General features: G+C 41.7%; 2 protein-coding genes across 2 annotated transcripts in view; one reads left to right on the forward strand and one right to left on the reverse strand.

Moving 5' to 3' along the window:
* The window catches only part of LOC106742081 (tyrosine-protein phosphatase non-receptor type 61F-like), a 7,630-nt gene extending 5,042 nt beyond the window's left edge, over window positions 1-2,588 (reverse strand). Inside the window, exons 1-5 of the mRNA XM_014614703.1 lie at window positions 2,355-2,588; window positions 1,969-2,286; window positions 1,697-1,804; window positions 1,423-1,577; window positions 1,147-1,283 (exon numbers count right to left, since the gene is read on the reverse strand). Of these exons, the coding sequence (XP_014470189.1) occupies window positions 1,147-1,283; window positions 1,423-1,577; window positions 1,697-1,804; window positions 1,969-2,286; window positions 2,355-2,588 (952 nt within the window). The remainder of the gene's footprint in view (window positions 1-1,146; window positions 1,284-1,422; window positions 1,578-1,696; window positions 1,805-1,968; window positions 2,287-2,354) is intronic.
* A 9,430-nt stretch (window positions 2,589-12,018) lies between these two features.
* Window positions 12,019-25,107, forward strand: LOC106742084. Its single transcript, XM_014614708.1, has 8 exons — window positions 12,019-12,168; window positions 12,986-13,136; window positions 13,945-14,161; window positions 14,413-14,613; window positions 21,573-21,739; window positions 22,287-22,382; window positions 22,646-22,824; window positions 23,717-25,107. The coding sequence occupies exons 2-8, from the start codon at window positions 13,068-13,070 to the stop codon at window positions 23,943-23,945; spliced, it is 1,158 nt and encodes a 385-aa protein (XP_014470194.1). The 5' UTR covers window positions 12,019-12,168; window positions 12,986-13,067; the 3' UTR covers window positions 23,946-25,107.
* Window positions 25,108-25,477: the final 370 nt, after the last annotated feature.

Genomic DNA, 25,477 nt, shown 5'->3' on the forward strand with positions numbered 1-25,477 from the left:
GAGAAAGTGACAAAGATGGAGAGAGCGACCGAGGAAGACGGGAGGAGGAGAGCGAGGAAATACACGGCGACGAGGAGAGAGACGCGACGAGGAGAGAGACACGACGAGGAGCCGGCGTGTCACGATGTGTCAGCGCATCGAATAGACGCATCGTTCAGATCCCGTCGCGAAGGAAGTGCCAGCGGAAGAGCCGTCGTCGAGCGGAAGAGAACGTTCCTCATTCTCTCTCTCGCTGTCTCCCCTCTCCCTCTTCTCTTTCCTTTCTTCCACCTTCGTTCTTTCTCTCACCTGATAGAGAATCCCCCAAGCGGCCTTGGAGTCGATCTCGTGGTACTCGGTCTCGACATTTCTGATCGCCTTCTCACGCGCTTGCTCGTTATCACTCATGCTGGCGGCTCGTCGCTTCTATAGAACGGCTAGAGACGAATAGAGACACGACGTATGTGTGTGTGTGTGCACGCACGCACGCTGAAGAGGCTGGGCCGTTCACATACACACGAAAGAGCGGGCATGCACTCTACCGTTGCTTCCGCTACCGTTCGACCGCGTCGACGAACACGAGTGTCATGCGTCGGTCCTCTCGTCGACGGCACGGCGGACAGGTCGTGCCGAAGGCGCACAAGGAACGCACGACGACGGTGACGACGAGGGGGGAACAAGCGCGCAACTCTCCTGTGCCGGGGAAGCACGTATATAACACGTATCTTGTGATCCACCGCGGCGCGCCAACTACACTGAATTTGCGGATGTGCGGCGCCGCGCCGCAACGTCGGCCGCACGCGGCATGAAAACCGTCCTAATGCTGCCAACCTCGCGGTCACTCTGAGTCTCTAGCTTCTCGGAGTGTTTCGCCGCTTCAGCTCGCTCTCGTCGAGCGGAGGCGCGTTATTCGAATGCTCGGTTAGGGCACGATTGAAAAACTGTATATTATGTTAAATAAAAAATTATAATTACAAAGAGGTAGTTGTCTTCTGAATGTTCCTGAATGTTGGTTACAATAAGTATGAAAAATAACTTATATGTACAATCATTTATATGTATGTTAGGATTGGTATGTGTCTACGGTAAGAGTAACCGAGGTACTTTGAGAAAAATAATACGAATACTTCATCTGCCCCTGCAGATCTTAATTCTCTTTCCGAATCTTTGAGGCCTTCGTTTCCTCTTCCTTGTTACTGATATCTGTATCTTTATTGTCTATGCTCTTCCTTTTATTGGAAACAGCTGACCCCTTTTGCAACCAAGAAGCCATGAAGGATGCCTGATTGCTCTTTTTTTCTTCCCTTTGGAATAGAAAATCAATAATTTATCGAGTCCTGTCATACTATGTTAGAAATGAAAGGTAGCTAAACAATGCGATGTCCCTGTCCCAATATATTTCTATAGAAAACGCATTTATCTATAATTTTCTAGCTTACTTACTTAGGTTTTATTTCTTTTGTACAATCAGCAGTTTTGTGAAAAACGTTATTGACAATTGTGGACACTGGATGCCAGCTTAAGGTTCCTTCTTGCAATATAATGTCATTTAATCTTTTAATAGCTGCGTCTGTCGTTAAATTTGTATTTAACCATGCCTAATAAAAGAAATGTAATAAGATATAAAATAACATGAATAAGTTATGCTTAATTAGCTTATAAGTTATTTAATGACTTGTGCAAACATTAGATAATTATATTGATTAAATTCTCTTACTCGACATTCTTCCTCATCGTTCAGGCATATTGGCATACGATGATGCAGCCAAGATAGAACTTGATTACTCTCTCTTGTGATAATTGTGCAGCTATGTATGATTTTTCCCTAAAATAATGTAACACTGATTATTAATATCTTAGAAATTTGTCACAATATTTCAAAATTTGACAATGATCTTTATATCTAGCAAAATATATCATATTCTATAACAATTTCTAGAAAAAAGAAGAACGATCATCAATGTCTAAGATAGAAAGAAGATTATATACCTCCTCAGTTGTAAACATCCCAAATATTCCAGCCAGCTTTAACACTTTGAAACCTTTCCATCCATCCGTCTCTGAAAATTCATTAGTCCATGTTGTAGGGTCATCCGATCTTACACCTTTATCTTGAGCTGCGTACATGTAATATGGTTGCTTCGGAGATTTATTATTTGTACTAGCTTTCCACTCATAGAAACCCTCGCAAATCACAATACACCTCTGTCGCTTTTGCAGCGAGGGTGAATACAATTTCGAAGTTTGTATGCCTTCCAGACGACTGTTGTGAGTGGATAACTTGTCAGCACGTTTCTTATAATCACCCTATGAGAAGGGAAGCCAGTTTCAGGCAACTCACGAAAACAATTTGAGAGTCTTAAATGTCAAGTTACCTGATGCCAAGGTGGAATCATTCCCCATATCATAGCGCAAAGAACTCTCTCCTCCTCTTCCTCTTCGAAATGGGAACCAGATGTCACACAGGGCAGAACATCTCGTGGGCCCATGTTAAATGACGGATTGTACTCCAGTTCACTTTTAGCCCATGTCACTTTGCGTTGCTTACCAGTGGCATCTTTGTACTCGCAAGCGTAGCACAAAGTGTCCGGGTCCAATGTACTGTGCATTACAAATAGAATAGAGATCAGCTCTTTTCATGTGTACACCAAAGGTATAACCTACGACAAAATAACAATACAATTACCCACCAACAAGTTCGACCGCACATATTTCTCAATTTTCTTCCTACGTCTCTCTTCAACGTCGTCACCTAAACATCCATGTTTATTACTAGATAAGGAAGACTCAACACGCGCGAAGTTCGTTACACCGGACCGGAATGAAGTCAGTCACGCGAGTTCGCGTCTCGATAGATCGAAGTAGTAATGGCCGCAGTAGCAGCGCGTAAGTACGCGCTCGATAAGCCGTTTCGTATTTTCCGCGGTCTCGGCTCGCCGAAAGCGAGCCTCACGCGCGAATGATGATCTTCGTCACGGGAGATCGTCGTCATGAGAGGAAATTTCATGTATTCGTCACGACAAGACATCGTGGTCGCCGGGAATGAGTCGGGGTGGACCATCCGAAATGCAATCCCGCGCTTCCTCCCGTTATGGCGGTTACAAATGTGAGCCACTATTTCGTAAGTTGCATTTTCCATAACGAAATTATTTGTATTTCAAGTTTCAAAACTATGTCGAGCATTCCAACGTGTGTGGTTTCTAATGAATAAGTCAATCATCGTGATCAGTTATGACGCATTACATCTATATACTATACTTGATAGTGAGTGGCGAAAAAAATTTAGCTTGACACAGGTAGAAAAGAGATGTCGAGACGATGGCATATTTTGGTCATGACCAAGTAGATGTCATAAGTCGGATTTTGGAGACCCGACAATGACATCGATATGTCACCTCTACTAGACGTCATTTTATGACGTCTAACAAAAATAGGATCAATATAAGATAATATTGCGAATTAGTGATTCAAAGAACCAATAATATGTAATATAACATATAAAACAATTCATGCTATTCATGAGGAAATTTATCTTTCTATTCTTGTTAATTAAAACATTTTTATCGTTTTTGTAGAAAATGCGAATATTACTAATAAATGTAATATAGCTAATAAGTTTAATATTTCTTAGAAATGTATAAAATACCATACACTGCAAGTCATATAAATAAATGCAAACGGAATGATTTTTCAAGGAATAAAATATTTGGTTCTTTGGCCATCTTCAATATGACGTCTTTAATTGGCCTAGAATATGACGTACTACAAACGTCCATCATTAGCCAACGTCATAGACTAAAAATAATTAGAAATGGACGTCGATATGATGTCCTCTGATGTCACTCTTTTACTTAGAGTGTGACCGGATTTTCTGTTGCTTGGGGAAGATTGTTTTTTCCAAACGGAAACTCGATTGGAGGAAAAGTATCTCAGAAGACTCCTAAACCAATTGTCTTCGGTTGTCTCAACCGAATTTGAATGCAGTCGAATATTTTTGTTTGCGATATCGGAAACGTCATAAAGTTTTCGCGTCTGGTCTCCATTCAGTTATACCGCAATTGAGATTTTTTGCCATATGTATTATGTGATGGACTAAAAGAGAATTTCTCATATTGTCACGAATGGGCAAACTCGAGACCTTTCCTCGCAAAAATGATTTCGAGTCTTTTCTATTTTTTCCGTTGGGTCCTGTCGAGTCAACGAGATACACTACGACCCTTGCCACCTCCCCAACGACGAATCGGACCCGTTTGGAATGTGCCAGAGACGGGTCTCCAACCCTCGAATAATGATCGTCTGCATAGGACAAGGGACGCATTCCTTTTGTGCACGCATACACACACGCATGTGTGCTCATTCGCGTGATCTCCTTGTTCCACCTTCTTCGGTGAAGCTCGTTGAACCGAACTTACTAATTCGTCGCGCTAATGAGCCGCGCGAAGAACCTCGTTCTTGTTGACGACCATCGCGTTGCTCGTTGCGAAACTCTACGGCGGGATTAACCATGAGTGTGCAGTTCACTTTTTGTTGAAGTCCGCCACATTTATTATTCACTTATTACGTGCTCGAGGTCAGCTAAGAATAGGAAAAGTGTTTTTCATAGCCAGTTTCGGGGAAAAATATGTACTGAAGGAGTGTAACGCGAAAAAACATGTTTACATACTTAACACAAATACCTTATTTTCTTTTTTTTTTACCGAATGTCGTAAAAGAACAAGATTATCTGACGTGAAAGGAATCTAGGAGGTGTCCTCTATACATTGACGTTACCCTCGGCGATACTGTTACGAGAGAGAAGTTGAGATGGTCGCAAACGGAGGGTCGGGCAACGGTAGAGCAGTTCGGCAAAAAAATGTTTCGAAAGGGATAGGATAGAGTGACGCGGAGAACCGCTCAAGGTAGACAGGAACCAGTGGGTAGAACTCTCCTTCTTCTTGCCCCTTTTATTACTTTCCATAAGTTCTTTCATCAGGCCTGAATCATCCAGCGATGTGAAAGTAACAACAGTGGTACTCAGCTGCGAAAAAAATTACATTCCATCGGAGAGCGATCTGTCATATAGACATTCAATTAGAAAAATTAAAAAATCTCGCAAAATTTTGTCTCGCCCTTAGGCAGTTTTTAATTGACGATTTCTCAATTAATCGACTTCACTGGTCCCTTTAAATGTGAATATTCTATTTCCATTCAATCGAGTCTTTGTCTGGAAAAAAAACGATTTTTCGCAGGTAACAGAAAATTCGGTTATACTCTAAGTAGCAGAGTGACGACAAAAGACGTCATATTGACGTCTATTTCTAGTCTATAACGTCGTTGGCTAATGATGGGCGTTTATAGTACGCTATATAGGTTATATTGAAGACGGTACCAATATTTTATTCTTTTAAAAACTTCTGTATTTGTTTCTCTGTTTGTATTTATTTATATGATTTTCAGTATATGGTATTTTGTACATTTCTAAGAAATACCAAACATATTAGCCCGCATTTTTTACAAAAGCAATTAAAATTTTTTAATTGGCGAGAGAAAAAACATTTTATATTTACAACTATAATACCATAACTGTATACCATAGTAAAAAAGTTATATTCAGAAGTTATATCCAAGAGAACCATTTTGCTAGTACGTGTTGCTATAATATCAGTGATGATAACCTTACTTGCATATTGTTACTTTTGTTGAGTTATTTTTGTAGTTAAAACCAAAACCAAAAAAGATATAGTTGAGGCTGAAAATAACTGTAAGTTCTCTTAGTGTATATCCAAAAACTTAAATACGTATGAATATACATAAATTTAACACAAAATATCAGTTCACGTCGTTGTATGAACTTATTCATCATTTTGCAACCGCTGCGACTTTGTCACGCGAATATGTCGAAAGATATTTGGAAAACAACTCGACTTTGGCAATCCCCGTGTTTTCGGTAGCGAGTTCTCGCTCGAACAAATTGCATAGGTCCGAAAACACCGGCTCGAGCAGCGCCGAGCGAATGATTATCCTTGGCCAGGTCAAACGCGCGCGGTCGTTCTCACCTGCCGGCAGAATTCCCCCGGTTTGAGGCGTTCTGACACACCTGGTGTTCCGACTTCGGCGGGCACATTCTGGGGGCGCCTCTTCAGCTCCGCCTTGACGCACGTACATACGCGATCTTTCAGTTATCATCGCGACGTCGGTGGAGTCGCAGTGCCCGTCGCGTTATTATTATTGTCAGTGGGTGCGCGGTATTATTCTCGTTCACCTCACTCCCGAGTGAGTAGTCCGGCCGAAGAGGTGTCGATGTCAAAATAGTGTAAGACAGCGTCTCGGCGCTTTGGAAATCCCTCAAGCTGCATCGGAGCTTGTAATCTAATTTCGGTTTCACGTGGTCTCGTTTCGGAAACGGCCGGTGTGCAGCACGTACATCAGCAAATCGATAGTCTCATAAATTACGTGGGACTTTGAGCGGATTCTGACAGTCGCAAAGTCTAGAGGACCGATAACGCAATCTGTGTACGTCGATTAAAACAAACGTCACGTCGCGCGCGTTCAATGCTATTGTGCGGTAACTATAACACGTTCCTTTTGGATATTTGTAAACATCGAACCGGTCACCGGTGCATAATGTAACGGAGATTAATTCTAAATTCTTGTATACATTCGCTGAATTTTTACATATTCACGTTCTCGCGCAATCTACCCCAAATTTTTTACGTGCAATTTTAAACATGCAACAGACGCGAGAACAGTTCAATTTTATTAATGCGGTGTGTGAAATTTGACCTTCCCGAAACGATAATTTTCCATCTTTCGATAACTAATATCATCCTGACATGACACCTTTACCTAAACAGTATTATGCCCAGCAGAAAAATACGATTACGACATATGTTACCAGCTACTTAACATATCGTTAGTTTGCATAATGCTAATTCAGCGCTATGAATAAAATTTAATGAACTAATTTCGTTTAAAATTATATGCTCAACCTTGTTTGTCGCGTTCACCTTGAAATCGTTGAAAAATCCGACGATAAAATTGACTGAATAATTTAACGAGGAAGCTGATAATTATCATCCATAACGCGTCTCTGTTGGAACGTTGTATATGTAATGAATAACTTACCGTCTCAAGAAACTTCGTCGCAATATCCACACATGATCGCTATTTTTATTTCCAAATGAGAAAAAACCTGTCGCTGCCTTTCGAACATGTGCAATTAATGTGCGACCGCATAACACCGTCGTTATCATTATGCGCAAACACAGATATGCGGTTTAACAAACTTTTCTCGATTATATTGCCGCGAATACGACGCGGCGGTCGTTATATTTTTCGGCGAATTAAGCACGGATAATTCCACACTCTTCTCCGCGGGATCGTTCGTTCTTTCTCTATTATATTCGTTGTGCGTCGTTTTACTTCGTGACAATTTACGGCACTAATTTGTAATAATCTATATTGCCGTGAGATTTTACACAATGTATGCGGCGTGAGACGCGATACGCCCATTGAGATTTATTTGATCTAGTTTCGCTTCGGGCTTCGCTCTCGGAAGTGGAAAAGCCGCATGTTATTTGGGTTAGTAGACGCGCGTCGCGTCCCACATTCGAATTATAAAATATTTTGCCGGCCGTTCGCATCTCTAACTAATTAGGCAAGCAAGCGGGTTCTCGAGACGCGCCATCGCCTAATGGACATCTAATGAAAATTGAGAGCGTGACAGAATGCGAGCGCTACTTTCTCGCAGTCGCTAATTGCCGGCATAGGCCGTAAAAATTTTTAACAATTTTTACGTGCATCGGCGCAAATGCACGCGACGCGCGTGAACTTTCACTGACGCTCGAAAACGTTGCCGAACGCAGCCGGTCCGAGAATCAGCTGATGCTGTCGTGGTCGACGTGCTTTTCCCCGATAGAAATTGAATCTCGTGTGTGTCCGGCCAGAGATAGTAACTCTGTATGTAACGTCGTTACTAGCCAGCAGTGTAACGCTCACTTTTCCTAGTAGCTATATAATAGCTAGATAAATGTTAGCTGATAGTTAAACAAAAGAAATTACAGTTACGAAATGACAAACTATAAATTGTCAGACAGTAATATAACGTTCACTTCTAATTCTTCAAGATTTCATACTGTCTGAGTTCTATATATCCCTTCTAATTGCATATAAAATTATTGATTTCTCGGTCATGATCGCGCGTGCGATCATGACGGCTGCTCTTAATTCCCGTTGAAAATAACAAGAGGAAAAGAGAGAGGAGCGCAAGGGAAACCGTATCGCGGATCGGTTCGATTCGCCACACGCCGATTTGATCACGCGCGCTCGCGCTAAAGAATACAACAGAATCGACAGAGTCATGATTGAAACGGCTTCCAATCAACATTATCGCAACGTGCAGTATGTTTCCGTGCTGTTTTCCTACGCATGGAACGTTCGGACAAATATGATTTTATTGCAAATTAATGCAAATTACGGCAACAGCACTCGAGGAGGTTGACTTGTCTGCCGCGTACTTCCTGTAATTTAGAAGAATGCTTGTGTGAACTATTCTTATTAGGTGAAACAGTCTCAAAACGAGGGAGACGCGGCTCGTAACCACTGCTCTGCCCAACCTGCGAATGAACACGCGTGTATATATATATGTGTGTGTGTGTGTATTATTGGCCACGATCATCAGTTTCCGTGAGAAACGTTTAATTGCACTTCAGTCTCTCTCTCTCTCTCTCTGTTCTGTTTCTACTTCTCAATTAATGACGAGTTAATAATGTAGACGCCGTCGCTCGCATATGACTATTATCACGTAACACTGACGTCGGCATCTTGAGAACACATGCATCCTGCTGGAGCACATGACGAAAAAATGTTATTGAGATGTAACTCCTCATCGGTGACCGTTGCCTTCGTAATAATTTAACGACGATTTATCGCTGCTGTCGCGAACGACACGAGGCAGGCGCCCTTTCCGTATCGTCGGGTCGCTTTATCCGATTACCGCTCTCAAATCACGCTCTCGCGTGATTGTTCTCCAAGCGAATCTCGTGTCACGGGAAACGGTTACCTAGGTTTGCGACAATCGCTTATTGTTATCGTGGTAATTACGTCAGTAGCCTACATACGTCGTTTACATACCGGTCGTAAAACACAGCGAATAGCATTGGACGCACTTCTTGCAGTCTGTAGCGCCGCGTAAACTGTCAACTTGTAAATCCGATTTAAATTATGCGGTAAAAAAGAACAATGAACAACAACTGTTGTTGAGTGAGAAAAAATGCCCGCCCAGGAATAATAAGAATTAAAACGTAAACATTATTGGACTTACAGGAGCAATATACGTACAATACACATGAAATATATATGTATTATAATTATTATTATTAGACAAAAAAAGATTTTTTTGGATTTAAAATTTATTTAATTGAAACAAATCTGTCTTTTGGAATGGAACAAACAAACTAATATTTTATTCAACAGACAGGGTTATTTGATTTCTCAAACAGTAAATATCTTTACATCAAATAACATATTTCTTTTGAACTTTTACTCAAACGTTACAATAATTATCGCAAGCGATAAATTATTTAAAAGAAGCAACACTAGAAAAATATCAAACGACTTTTTTATCTCAGTGGAAGAATATTTAATACATAATGAAATAAATCGTTTTATCGGAAACCAAATATATACTATATATAAATAATTTCTTCTAAATAATATTATTTTTTCTATCAAACAACATGATTTACTTTAGTGAAACAACATTTTCATTCAAACAAAATGACATTTGATATTAAATTATGTTGTTTATATGAATAAACTCGAGTTAAACAAACACGTAGAAAGAAACTTTTTTTTTCTGTATATTATTATTGAAAGAAGTAATTTACATAGGTACATGCACTCTTATTTTTCTTTGTTTTCTTATTTTTCATCATTCGATTTAATCATCTCTTTCCTGTTTACTGCACCGCAGTCTGATTCGAAGACGAACAAGGTCGTCGCATTTTTGCCGCTCAATCTTGTAAACTAGTTCTCGCGTCTAGTTCTCTGCCTGTCCTCTTGCCGCTTCTCCGGTAAATTTCATTTTGGCAACCGAGTTTATGGTGCCGCGCGTACAATACGGAAATAGAACCTTAAGGTACGCTCGAAACGGCGGCGGTGTGCGAACGAACAATCGGCCGGCGAACGAGCGGACAGGCGCAATTGTTCGCATCGAAATCACCCGTCGTGACGAGCGTCGTGACACTGCACGTTGCAATTCCGGAAACCCGATCGTTTGATCATAATCGCCGGCTGCTTTTGAGACATACATATACATCGTCTCGTTGGCAATCGCATATCGAATCGTGCGCTCGCACGCAACAACTATCGACAGGTGACACCGGTGTGGCAGGTGATTACGTCAAGACCCCCTTTTTTACTCGACTGATCATCGAACCGCGGCTTCGTCGTCATCTGCCCAGTGTGCTCTGTGAGCGTGGCTTTACTTTCACGGAGCGCGAGATCCCACGTTAATACGATATTGCGCAATACTACGAACACGAGAGGCAATGATGAGGCCGCGGCCGGAGGTTAGCGAGTGTCCCGCAAGATCGCTATTAATAACTGTGCAAATACTGTCCAAACGAATTTTCTGCGTCGTTAACAGGACGTCCTAATATCATTCTGATCATCCTAATATCGGCGATAAATCGATCATGAACAAAATGATCGCCGACGGCCGCGCCACCCTGGCGCGAAGAGTTTCCTTCCGGGTCTCCGCTCAACAACGCGACCTATTTACGTGTAGTTCGGGTTATACGGCTGGAAATAAGTAATTTCTTCATTAAGTCCTCTTAGGCGACACCGGCCCTTTTAATCAGTGATTCCGGACGGCATCCCTTTCTGCCGCGTATCTCCGTGCTGAGAATGTCGAAACTCGCGAGTGTTTCGGCGAGGAAACGAGCTTTCCCGAGATCGGTCTCGCGGATTCGAGCTGGTAACTTTCAGGGAGACCTTAACTGCGCATGACAGGGGAGTCTTGTATCACCACCCGCGCACTAATGCCTCGAGAGATCATGCGGCCAAGCTGGAATCAAAGTTTCATCAGCACTTAAGCGTCCCGCGAGACCAAAGGAGCCGTAACCGCCAACCGTCTCTTGTAATTTGCGTCGGAGTTCCCACGAAGAAATATCGTTCTCTTTTTGCGAGCAGCGGGGTGGCTGTGGGCTCGTGGGATAGCTCGGGAAGGTGAAACGACCTCCGTAAAATCGAGATCCTCTGTGCCGCCGAGTGTAACGTCTAGGGGAGGAGGGGGAGGAAGGGCCATTATTGTTTACAGAGCGTCGCGCTCCAATCCCGCGGGTTCCCGTTTCCTCCCGCTCCCCTTCACTTTGAGTCGTCGATTTTGCGTACCAAGTAAGACAAAAAATCATATAAAAGTTAAGATGAAGTTAAAGTTATGTCATCGTTTTAACGTCATCTTGACACGACTTTTTGCTCCGCTTAAGGTTGGTTTGTGCTTTTTCTTTATATCGTCGACGTTATCGCGAGGTAGTAATTGATGCTGATAATTGGGCCCGGCGGAAGAGCATTATGAGTCATATTTATCTCACATTGAGGAATACAAAATCGGCCGACGTTCTGCACACGTGCCGCTTCCGTTCTTCGTCGAACGCTGCGCGATATGACTATTGTAAATTATTGTCTTCCGACGAGACCTGACGCTTGTCATCGGAGAAATCATTTATTTTCCACACGTCGAGATAATGGGATATTTTCGCGGTGAAGTTCCGCCGGTGAACGACCCCGTCCGAATGATCGATGTCGATCAAAACGCGTCTCGCATATCACGCGGCCAACCAATTCTCAATTTTCCAGACACTTATGGAGTGACGGATGCGCGACGCACGTGACCGAGCACGTGGGCGCCGGGAAAGTCGTCGATCTTCTCGAGTCTCGCGAGACGACGCCTCGTCCCTGTTTTATGCACAGACGCATCCCGGTGCGTGACTTAAGTCGCATCGGATGGGATTAAGAGGAAGTTACCCGCCGAAATTGCCCGCGGATTGACCGTTGACTCATTGCCCACGTCCGATGCGAAGGCATCTCGCGAGGGTGCGTGGAAACCGAGGCGCGGGGACGCGCGCGTAACGAGGAACTAATAGTGCCGCCGAATGGCATCCTCGACGATCGTCATGGACCCTCGTTTCAGCTGACGAAGATACATAGGTATGGACTGCTCCAAGTTAATTACGAAATGGAAATATCGGGATATATCGTCGGCAGATAAGCTACTACTAACGTTCACGGATCGCATTAACTTGCAATAACATGGCTTATAGCAGCGTAAAATAACGGCGAGCCGTTTGTATTATATATGGTACACGGAAGAAGAAACAATTCCGTAGTATAATTGAATTTTCCGTTGCCTAAGAATAGGGGACTCCTGACGGGATCTCCGAGAATGGAGCCCAGATAAAACACTCGATTGCAAAAGCGAAAAGATTTCCCCTCTCCTCGCCCCCCTCTCTCTCTCTTTCTGGGAATTTTATTTAGACAAATGTCTTTTATTATTTCAGCCGAGTTTTAACGTAGCTGAATGTTCAGACGAATGTTTTCAGTTGCGATAACAGAGATAGCGTTTCTCGACACCGAGTTTTTGTCTGGTCTCTATTTTGTTACATGAACTGAGATTTGTTTTTCCATATATAAATGTAAGAAAAATTATCACGAGGTCATTCACCGATAAGCGGTCATTTATCGAAGCATCTGCTCGACTCTGCTCTAAATATCGGCTCTCCATTTTTGGAAGCCACGACAACCGAGATAACATAATATTTTTATAATGCGGAGATTTAATAATCATTAGTGCCCCACCAAAGAGCACGGCATAATTAATGTTTACGATTCTTTTTACGCACACAAAATTACCACGTGATTACGCACCACGACGTTAATTCGCGACGCTTAGTTGTAATCTCGTTATGTATTGTCATGTCGTTCCTGCCGACCTCCGTTGCAAAAATCCATCGGAACTGAAAAAAAGGAAGGCACAAAGATCTACGTGGAGGACGTCCTACAAAGTGCGCGCGCATCCTTTAGGGACACTGTCGCAAGGTGTAAGCACGATGCAGCCAGACGAGGAGATTCAGTATGCGCCAAGGAGCCGGCCAGTGAGCTTTTACGACAATTACAAGGTACGGCCTTACCCACGTGTCTCGTCGTCGAGGTGACGGCGCAACGCGACCGTCATATATTAGTCATCGATCCGTGATTTTTGTGGCCTTCGCGAGTCGCGAGGAAACAAACGCAAAGATAAGAAAAACGTAAAACTACTTTAATAGAATATTAACATGTTCTATGCTGGACTAATTTTACGTGATTTCTCGTGGTACGTGGTCCACATTGTCCTGTTATGAGCCGAATTTTATTTAGCAAATAACACATGTGTCTCTTAATGATTATCAAAAGTATTTCATGATTATATTTCGTTTTGGAGCCAAAGTATCTAACTGGCTTGAAAGAAATTGAATTAAACTAATTGGCCTGAATAACAATCACGTAACTTTTTTTCTAGAGCAGAAACGCGAAAAATACAAAGTATTTTCAAGTTATAAAGTTTATACTTTTCACACTACAAGAAAAGATTCATAATTCCCTAGGAGTTGATCATGAATCTTCTCCTTTAGCGTGAACTCGTGAAAAGTGTAAATTTTCTAATTTGAAAGCATTTCACTTTTCACTTTTCCGCCTTAGGAAAAAATTACATTATTAATATTATAATAATAAATCAATTTTATCTAATTGATTCAAATTTTGCCGAAGTCTCAAATGGTAATCATTTGAAGTATTTAACGGGCAACATACAGCTCGGTCGTCGCTTGTAGTTCTCCTCGAATTCGCGCCAGTGAATTTTTCGGAGCGCTCCGTGCAGAGATCCGTCCCTTCCCGATGCGACGAACGACATTTGCCAAAATTAACGCGACCGCTTCTTCGACCCCGCAGGACGTGCCGGTGATGCCGCCTTGCGTCACTTCCGCTATGAGCGTGGGCAATTTAAACCAGGTTCGTGACGACAAGGGCACGTCCGCCGTGTCTCAGGGCAACATTAACAACAACATCAACGGTGGCAACAGCATCCACAACAACAACAACAATAATAGAGTCAGCAACGCCATCAGCGTCGGCAACGTGTCGAAGATCCCCATTGTCAAAGTCACTGGTGAATAATCAAACGAATAATAAAATAGAACAGAATAGAATAAAATATAGAGAATCTTCTCATACACGAGTCCTGTGTCAGATCAACAATCAAGTACAATTGCAAAAGTAAAATATCACGCGAGGGTACAATGTGAAAAAAGAATATACATTAAGTGACACCGATTAAAGTACGAGGAAATTCGTGGCGTCTCAGGATGTGGGAAGCGAGCGAATTTTCACAAAGCGTCGTCGCGAATTGCGCTCCGACAGGTGCGGTCTCGACCGGGAACATCGGCCGGATCTGCCGCGGCGACAAGGAGAAGGAGCTCGGCCGGGCGCCGTCGATGGCCAACTGCTTGTCGACCACGGTCCCCGTCAATCTGGCTGCTTCGCAAATAGCCGGCAGACACACGCCCACGAGAAATTCTCTAAGGCACAGCAGGATGATCGTGATGCACCGGACCGGCCACCGTAAGTGGACACCGGTTTCTCCACCACCCCTCTCTCTCTCTCTCTCCTTCTCCTTGTGCTCGCGACCGTATCGGCACTCGCATTTCGCGAACAATTTATCTCTAATTTTCTAGTCTCTCATACTTTCCCCTTTCATCGCACACACGGTACATTTCGCATGGTCTCCGTGTTCGTACACGAACACCGATCGTTGCTTCAATTAATTTTCGTGTAATTCGAATTCCTCGTTGTGCAACGAGCCGCGCGTCCGAGCGGCTCTTACGGCTCTCAATTAGCAGAACGCGGTGATTTCTTCACTCATCATCGCGATACGTATTTACGATGGCAAAAAATTGGCGAGTACTTAGGGCGGCTAGGCGAGCGTACGCGAAGAGCGCCTTTCCTCTTTCCTCGCTCGACTCTCTTCGTTCGCCGCGGCGAAATGGTTATAATTATCCGCTTTTTGCGATCGGCGATTCTCGATCGATTTCTCCCAAGGATGATCGCGCTCGTCCGCGTGGCGCGCGGAGGAGAAAGGGGAGGGATGGGAATTGCCGCGGAATGCGACCGGCCCGGTGTCGATTTTCTCGATTTCTTTCGATAATCGCCACCGCGCTGACGGCCGCGCGACAGCATTACAACGCCCGCCGCAATGCCGCGCTAACGAGCGCGCGCGACTGTCACTTTTAATGCATGCCGGCCGGGCCGGCCGGATCGAAATTGCTACCAAGGCAGACAGGAAGATTATAATTAGCGCCGTCGCGGTACGCAGGAGAGTGCAATGGTTCTTTATCACCGCGGTAATTAGATAGCGTAAAACGCGCGCGCGGGAAATGCCGGCTAATGGAGGGCGCCGGCGAGAGAGGTGACGAGAATGTAACGCGCGCGGTGACTCCGCAGCGCTCTTTGAAAGAGAGTCGCGGTGGAAATTGAGATAGTTAGTTTAATGTTCGTGTTAATGCATTGCTCGTGATTATTCACGGGAACGCGTCCGGATATGCACGCGTAAGGGTTACACTTTATCGCGCCGGTTTAACTGATATCGCTCTGTCTCACGCGACTTCGTCGCAGAAAGAAGAGTGTCGCGCGTTTTCTTTCTGAGTTATCCTCTAAAGTTGGTTCTACATTAATCGCACAATCGCAAAATTGCCAGAAACTGACCAATCACAGTCAATTATTTTTCTTGCGATTGAAAATAATCGACTGTGGTTAGTCAATTTCTTGCAACCTTTCGACTGCGTGACTAATGTAGAATCAGTCTAACGCGTTCTAAGCGCGCGTATCTATTGGATTAGTACAAAAGTTCGTCTGATTTTTTTTTTTTTTTTTCGTTAAAATGTATACCCAGAAAAATGTACTATATTCAAATAAATAATTAATATTCCTTAGCAAACGTTTACTTGGATCACAAGTAATATTTCATCACAAGTCAATTATTCAAGTAAAATATTTATTTGATCTTAGTAAAATTTACTTAATTCAAGTATTTATTTGAATCTAATGCTCTTTTCCGGGTACATATAACATTTATTTATTTTCAAATATAATCAATTAAATATACGGCGCTTTATTCGATAACCTGCCGTCTCTTCAGTAACTGCATGATTCTATGCTCCTAGAAATTTTAAAATTCTAAGCGAAGAACTAATTAAAAAACCGGACGAACTTCTGCATTAACTCGATACAGAAAGAATTATCCGTAATAATTGACGAAGGTGTGTCGGAAATGGTGTCGCCGTACGAGTCAAATTTTAAGAGAAATCAAATTTCTCCGATACTTTCGTCTCGTGCAATTTCTCCATTGGAAAACATTCGCACGTTTCTTTTCGGGTTATCCGCTCTCCTCCTAACTGTACATATGTACATAGAAATTATCCGTGATAATTCACGTGAGAATGCGTCGGGAAAGGCATCGGGGTGTAAGGATTACATTTAATCACGCGTATTTTTGTTCCGCCGAGCTCCTCCGCAGGAAAGAAATTCCCGCGTTTTCTTCACGAATTATTCTCTCGTGTACTAACCGCGCGATACCGGCGTACGTACGTCTCGCTCTGGATTTTAAACGTTCGTTTCTTGCTCCGCTGGCCACCGTATGTACACTTCAAACTGGATGCACATGGTTCTCCGCGGATAGCGGAAGTAGCCGGCCGGAAATATATCGTGTGATCTTTTTGGACGTGCGTTTGAGAGCTCGACGATTGACCTGACGCACTTGACGACGATCTCGTCGTCGTGATTTCCGACGTTCATCCCGCTTTGCGTTTTTATTTATCAGTGTTTGATAGACGGACATAATCTCGCCTTAACTACGACAAACAGCGCTTTCCGCGCGTCGTTTCCGTATTTTTACAAAGGGGAATGACACGTGCGAACGGCGGAGGGTCGAAATTGACGAGCTCATGTGCGTACCGTGATTCCGTTCTGCCCTGCTCAAGGGCCGCTCCCGACGCGGTCCTAAATCTATTTCTGTAGCGGGTGGCGGCTGACTTACAAATCGGCTCGCTATTCTTACGCCCAATTTTCGGCGTCTTTACACGCGTATTCCGCGTTTGGTCTTCGTCTAGAGATGTCAAGCTGTCAGGAGATCGTGCTACTTTCCTCGTCACGTCGAGGACGATTGGCTCGTCCATAAACTCAAACAACGCGACGATTCTTTCCAGACGATCTGTATTATCGCACGTTAATTAAATACAGTAAAATGTGAAGATCACTGTTCGATGTCTGCAGATTTGACACGTTTGACATTTTAAAGGCCGACAGAGAGAGAGAGAGAGAGTTGACCATATATGCTATATATTCAATTAGGCAAATCAGACGCATCTAATGAGCGTTTATCCATCGGTTATCGGCACAATGCAATCACAGCCCGCGGTCATTTCTTCTTACGCAAGCGGTACGCCACGTCATCAGTATTATCCATGCATTGGGGCCAAACGGATAATGAAAACGTACCACCCAGTACGTTACCATGTTGTGCTACGCATACGTGGGCCGTATATTTTACGGCGAATTCGCCGAGCGTAACGATGCGACGGAGTATTAGCGAGGACCTCGTGAGCTCGTTGCTCATTGTTATCTCGATTATAACATACACGTATTTGCGTTCATCCGCGTGAGCGAGGACACTCGCTCGTCGTCGTTACCGCGTCTCGATACCTGCGACGCAGTCATGAGGCACAAATTGCCGGTACGCTCGCGGATTTACGCGCCGGGCGCGTCGCAACGTACAATTCAGTTTTGAATTTTTACCACGGCAAAGGTGAATAAGTGATCCGGCTCTCAGAAATGAACAGTGAAATGGTGACGGAAGAAGAGCTGACGCAAGATGTAAATTTTGAGATACTCTATCTCTCATTTCATTTGCTTATTGAGCTTAGCAATTTACATCCTGCGTCAGCTCTCGTTGGCTTTCTTCGTCTACATTTTATTACGGCCTTCCTTCACTTAACACGTCTGCGCCGGACCTATTTTACGTGACTTGTCGACCACATCGTGTGGGTCACCGGCGACCCACGTTGACGTGTTATCAACTATATTTTACTCGTTACATAACATGTATCTCATAATAATTCAAGTATTTCGTGATTATATATTTCGTTTCACAGCCAAAGTTTGATTATATATTTCGTTTTACATCAAATAGCCTGAACGGAATGTTCAGTGTGGGCCACCGATGACCCACGCGGCATGGAACGCGTTAACGTCTTCTCGTTTAACGTTTTACTCTTTACGCACTTACGTGTTACTCAATTGAAGTGATTGATATGATACGTATACACTTTTTCAACTTTTTTATACAATTTAACGTCATTAATGTCTCCACACTTGATATCGCGATTTTCTGGAATTAATCATCGATGTTATGCGAGAGGAATATTTCTTTCTCATTTACGCAATCAATATTATATATTATATTATTATTACTATTACGTCGGAATTTGATTCCGGATTTTTTGTCGTTTTAACGATTGACGTGGAAAATGATTTGATCTCGTCACTACGGTATGCAAAATAGAATTTTTATTAGGAATTGTGCATAGCACTTTCGCGCCGATGACGTTTCAACGATAAATTGATATCGAATAGATGCGTGTCCCGTTGCATCGGCAGTTGTCATCACTTGACCTCTCGGTACGGCCCTTTCTCCCTTTATGCCCGCATCAATGTATTCTCACTGTGCAATAAATATGACACACATACACACAGCGAGACGACACAATGCAAACGACGCGCATTCACGTCCCGCATTTTGCGCCAACGTGTGACTCGCTTCTCTAAGGAGCAGCAATATCTTCCACTTAACGGCCGTGGTGGTGGTCATTATTTCGCATGTTAAGTCGAAAACGATGCGAAAAGGAAACGTGAGAAAAATAAGCCTCCCTTCGGCGGCACGCTGTTAATTTGTTTCTCGAGACGAAATTAGACAATATCTGTGGATCTCGCAGACATTCAAAGCCATTCGAGAAACTTTATGTTTTTCGTCTTTTAAATTCGCGTATGTCATTCGAGACGAACGTTAACAACTAAAATTAATTAGCGCAAGAAATGTAATAAATTATACGTTTCGACTGCTGTGTATGATGACCGTGCGACATGTTATGAAAACGTATGTAATAATAAATGTTAATCAACACGGATAAACACAATGTAATAAAGTGCCAATTATAAAGAAATTACCATATGTTTAACTAAGACAACGTTATTTCTAATGATTGAAATGCATCATATCAATAGTTAACAATCTATCATTAACGTGACGGATAAAAACGACGCGAACATAATAATCTCGCAATTCAAGAGAACACGCTTATATGAAAACAAGAAAATAAATCAGATAACGACAACGATGACTTGCTGAAGGAAATCACACGCACTTCTCACTCACGAATAAGAAATTCTTTTTCTGCTCGATCTCAGCGTCACTTCGTGAAGAAGAGCCGTCTAAAATTTCGCGTCATTGTGGAATATTTAACGAGGGAAACTGGTCTAAAACATACTTTTATTTTCACTGACTCTTAGTAGTGAGTTTCAACACCATACGGCTGTTTACGTTGCGCCGTTGCACTTTGCCTTATTCGCCAGTTACAGTGCGTGTCTACGCGCTCGGTACAGTTAGAGCTGTCCGAGATTCAATCCTCGTGCGGCAGGTAGGCACAGGTGCGTGTGTGCCGCGTGATTCCACGGGTGCAAATTGTTCCTTCGGTTCCGACCACGTATCGCACTTTTCACGTCGACGATCACGAAATATTAGGATTCCGCCGATGTTTTGTGGAAGAGTCTCTCCTTATCAGTTTCTACCGAGCAATGATAGTACATGCGGAACTTCAATTTCACCGTTCATTTACCGTTGATAGTTAAACTTTGTCTCTGTATAATCCTTTTCATCTATTTTTTTTATATGTCTATTAAAATTTTCGCTACTCAAAAAGTGCTAGATTCAAATAAATAATTAACTCTAATACTCCTTAGTAAATTTTACTTGGATTAAGTAAATTTCACTTGATTCAAGTAAATAACTTACTTGGAATATGCTTTACTTGGATTAAGTAAATATTATTTGATATAAATAAAAATTGATTAAGAAGTATTAGGATAATTATTTATTTGAATCTAGCATTTTTCTCTGTGTACTTGCGTCATACTGAGAGAAAAATATTTGATATTTGTAACTATAATCATTATAGTGAAATAATTATAGTCAGAAGAACCATTTTTCTAATCTAATGTCAGTGATAACTTTATATTGAGATTGCTACTACTATTTTTGTGATTAAAACCATAAAAATAGTATAATTGAGGCCGAAAATTATTATAATTTCTTACAGTGCATATATGGCATGACAGTGATAATTTTTCCCTCTGTTTTCACATAAACAAATCAAATGTGTCTCATACAATTGCATAATAGAATATAAAGTGGTTTGTAGTGATCCCGGCCGAAGCGCTTCCGATTTATTGGAACTGATGCCAACAGGACATGCTGGAAAGAGCCTTGCAATTTATACATCGTTAAGAAATATCATCGCTGTAGGCTACCGCTCGGATTCTCATTCGATGCCCCGCAGAAAGCACAAACGTTTGCCGCGTGTCTTGTGCAAACGACGGTAGTAGGCGAGTTTCCTGACGTTTGATACGACAAGCACGGCTACGTTCGATCATCCGGTTAGGATACCTTGTAAGGAGGGACAGCGGTGAGGCCGCGCTGTTCGGAAACTCTCCTTTCTTTTAAATCCGCACGAGTCTCACGGTGGGGTATCGGCCGACGATCGGCCGTTTACGTCACGGGAAAATGTGTGTCGCGCCCAAGGATGAGAATGGCACGTGCCTACCTTCGCTAGGTCGACTTATCTAATAGGCAACTGATCGCCCGGCTCTCCAGAACTTAGAAGATCCGCGCGTTTCAGTCGTTCACGACGATAACGTGAGGATGCGATAGTTGCGTTGCGAAACGATCGATCCTCGTCGATTCTGTAGGCAACGATCCCACGATGACTTAGGAAAGCCGCGGAATCGATGGTAAAAAGTGCGATTCACTTTCACCGCGTTCCAGCGATACACCAGGTATTTCCGTCACACGCGAGCCGTACATGGAAAAAAATCTCTTCGTGTAGTTGAATGGAGACCAGACGAATTCGGCGACGAGAAGCGATATTTCTGTTACTACGATCGAAAACATTATTATTATTAATTTCCTACAGGATGTCTATTATGGAAATGCTCGGGAAAATTTTCTGATCGGGATCGTTCAATTATTCTGTAGATTTGTATTATATTTTCTAGGGAATAATTGAACCGAGTTTTCAGTCTGGTTCCTATTCTTCCCAGGCAACGGGAAATTCAGTTACACTAACGGAATTGAGTTTCCGTGTAACAGTAGCGAATAACAAAATGCTATCCGAACGATATAGAGTAACACGACAATAGACTAAGCGATTGAGAAGGGAGGGGAACAAGCAATTGAGAAATACGTTTGCGATCAGGTTCTGAGAAATTTCTGCCCCCTTTGGTCTATTATCGACGAACGGCGCAATGCTTGGCCGCGTTGCAAGTCATCCTCGGAATCGCAGTGATTGTCCTGTCGTTATGGCTGCTGGTATGGACACCCAATCTGCCCGTCATCAACAATCCGTATTGGAGCGGCATACTTGTAAGTACCACGATTTCATCAGTGGCGATTATATTTGCACTCCCGACGATGATGATGCGAAGAGAATCGAAGTGGCATTTTCCACTTATCTAACAAGTCTTATAAACTTCCGTTGGAGTAGATGACTAATATGCACGTAGCAGTTGTAACATACGAACGATATGCCAGTCTCTTTTGACAAAAGATGTTTTTTAAATATTTTATATTTATGTTTCATTTGCTGTCCATTTATATATATTGGCATTTATTATGTGGGGTTAATGAGATCACTCATTGGCAATTGTATTCGTTTCGACAACTCTCTTTCGAGTTTTAATTTCTCGAATGAAAATTCTTAATATAATATTGTTTATTGTTATTTTATTATTTTTTAATCATTTATGTTGAATAAAATCGTAATTTCCTTGTTAACGCGTAAGTATGTCTCGTATATGTATATAAATATTTCATAAAGTATATTAAGTTTCTTTTTGTGATATATATATATATATATATATATTTATTTATTTATTTATTTATTCGACAATTTTATCGTTGATGTCTTCAGCTTCTACTGTCGGGCAGCTTCGGGATCAGTCTTCTATGTTGCTTCAAGAAAGAATACCCAAATATGAGACCTGGGATCTGCCTTTCCACCATCAAGGTAATAACTATTTTATGACTCACTTCAGAATTTCAGGAAAAATCCACACGGCATTCTTATTCAGATACTTTACTAAGAATTATTCTAACGTAACTCTAATCTAGACTTTGACTCACGTTTTATTCTAACACGCTGTTATTACGTAGCTCGTATAGCTAGACGTATTATTAGATTTTTATCGTTAGATTTCTGGCTTAGTGATTATGTACGTTATTTTATGTCTTATAAAATCGAAATAACTCTTACCTCGTTTCGTCGAACAGACGATCAGTGTGTTTTTGGCGATTCTGGCGACCGTTACTTGTATGATCGCGTGCATATTTTCCGCGATGCACTTGACGCGTCTCATGGAGCTGGAATGCACTCCAGCACGAGTTCTGAATGCCACGTGCGTGTGCAGGCCGCGCGGCGCACCGCCTGATTCATTCGAAGGTGCAGTCAGGTACGCCGTGAAGTCAAGCGACTGATTAGTTTTGCATGGCCAAGTTGTGCCCCTCCATCCCTCTCTCTCTCTCTCTTTCTCTCTCTCTTTTAGAATTTCTCTAAAAATTCCTGATAACATACATCATTCATGGTGCATGATTATAAATTTGCTTCCGATATCATTTCAATAGCGAAGCAAATCACCGTTCATTACAATCTCGTGCGATATCGCGCGCGTTGCGAGATAATAATAATAACTATAATTAAAAAAAGAAAAACGAATTTTTCATCGCTAGATAAAACAAGAAGAAACAGTTTTTTTTTGCGAAAAACTGCTTTCTGCTATTCGAATGATATGTTGGATAATTTTTAATATCTTTCACATCATGTTATTATATCATTCCCTCCATTATATTATATTATTCTGACTCCCATAAAATCTTACAATTTTTGTTTGAAACTTCTTTTTCGAATAATGCATTTCTTTCTTTAGTCTATAAAAACTTTATATAGGCCACTCAGTAGTTATTTTTTATTAACACGGATTGAAAGAAATTATGCGCACTGATGATACTACATATTATATTATATGTTATATATTATTTATACTATATATTATATATATTTGTTCACAATATATTTTTCGTTACAATTCTTTGAAAGTAATATATTATTGCTTAACATATAACATATTAACTTCATTTAACTTCCGTTAAGTGCGCGTGATTGTCTTCTTTACGGAAAGAAGTAAATGTGGCAGGTTTTAATCGAACATACTTGAATTTTTCTACCCTTGGGAGAGAAACCGAAAAAGTCTGAAGGAAAAATATAAAAAAAAAACCGGATTTTTCCGAATCTCTTCGAAGCTATAATAACACGTAGGTGTAATAATGCTTTGTACGTTTCACCAGATACGTGGACCTTAATTGTCCCGATGTGGAAGGTATCTTGACGATTCTCCTCATCTTCTCGTCCGCTTGCAACGGACTGAGCACTTTGGTGGCGGGATGGTACACTTACCTCCATTGGAGCACGCGGCAGAAGCGGCCGCAGTACAGGCAGGTCAGGACCAACGCCGTTTACACGAACAACCCGCTCAATAGTAGGCCGATCTACAAATCGAGCCCGGCGGAACGATGACGGCCGCAGATGGACGCCGTACGGTCGAGGTGCTTCCGTTTTTTGTCGTGATTCCGTCAGTGTCTTCCGTGAAATTCGTGAAGTGGCCGATTACTTTGTACATATGAGGAAAACCGTACGACCGAACTATCGCGCGCTCAAACGCGTCTTGACGCCGCGTTAATTCGCCATCGGCGAAAGAAAAAAAAGACGATGTCGTTCCGATAGAGATAGATATCAGTTAATCACACACAAACGTACACATACATCATGTCCATAATTATTCCTCATCCAGGCAATAACACGATTGTTACGATGGAGAAGTTAAAGGAACCTTACAGCACTTTATATATGATTATTTCGACAGAAAAGTGGATAAAAAGGAACGAACAAAGGACTAGATCATTATGTAAAAGAAGATAATAATTTCATTATTATACGTGGAAATGTGATTCAATGAATACCGAGAGACTAAAGTCGATGTGCATAATCGGAGAATATTCGAGGAAATGTAAATACGTATCGTTATCACCCCCTCTTTCCTCTCCGCCGCTGATATTACCATTAAAATGGAACAAAAGGGATCACTACGATAGACCGACATAGACATCTTAATGCTCATTATATATAATTAATGTTAACTCTTTTTTTTTTTTTACGTGGAGGCCCAGTATTCATCTAAATGTAATGTGTGTATTTATGTATGCGTGCGTCTGACAGTGCGTTGTCTTCTAACGTGAGAGAAATTTTCGACTAGCGAATGAAAATGTGTGACACATTCACTTATACAAAGAATAAAGTACGTGAAGCAAAATAACGTCAAACGAGACTTGTCATGTACCACCTGTGAGAAATAAACCCGATCGTTACTCAAAATATCGAAATTAAAAATTTATGCGACCTATGTTTCCGGTATGAAGGAGCAAAAAGGAAAGAAAGATATACCAATGTCTCAGTTACGAAATTCTATTTGTTTTTACGACTAATGTGCGATTTTGTTTTATTTAACGAATTCTATTGCCTGCGTAGTAGTGTACATTGGATGCAAATTATAGTACACACCTTATGTCGTGTCAGAGTGTCACACTAACCTAATGAGTTTCACACTAACCTAATGTAACACTGACTTTGTATTCGAACATACAAAACAAATTGAAGGAGTGTAAAGTTTATTACACGGCCAATTTTGGCAGTGCAGTTTGCTGCCACTAGTAGAAAGTAGCGAGAAAGTAGAAATGATAGATTCTAACCGACTTATGTCTCTAAAAGAAATACTAGAGATCAGTAGTAGTGATGACAATGAAAATTTCATAATAAGTTCTTTAAAAGAAGAAAAATTAAAAATAAAAAATCGTATAAATTATATCCTATATATATATATATATATATATATATATATATATATATTTTTTTTTTTTGTGTTAACGGTAAAAATTAAAGTCGTGCATATAAAAATATTATATATAAGTTGTATTACCTGCTTCATTGTCTACTTCGTATAAAATATAAATTCCGACTTCTCTTATTTGATTGTTCTCATCTGATATTCATTT

This window comes from Dinoponera quadriceps, unplaced genomic scaffold (assembly GCF_001313825.1).
Source record: "Dinoponera quadriceps isolate SergipeBrazil2010 unplaced genomic scaffold, ASM131382v1 scaffold588, whole genome shotgun sequence".
In the NCBI taxonomy this organism is placed as follows: Eukaryota; Metazoa; Arthropoda; class Insecta; order Hymenoptera; family Formicidae; genus Dinoponera; species Dinoponera quadriceps.

Bases quoted from the DNA above. Each gene is read 5' to 3' on its own strand.
- LOC106742084 (XM_014614708.1), top strand. From the start codon at position 13,068: ATGCAGCCAGACGAGGAGATTCAGTATGCGCCAAGGAGCCGGCCAGTG. The intron at 13,137-13,944 runs GTACGGCCTTAC...TCGACCCCGCAG, and splicing joins GCTTTTACGACAATTACAAG to GACGTGCCGGTGATGCCGCC. The intron at 21,740-22,286 runs GTAAGTACCACG...TGATGTCTTCAG, and splicing joins CGTATTGGAGCGGCATACTT to CTTCTACTGTCGGGCAGCTT.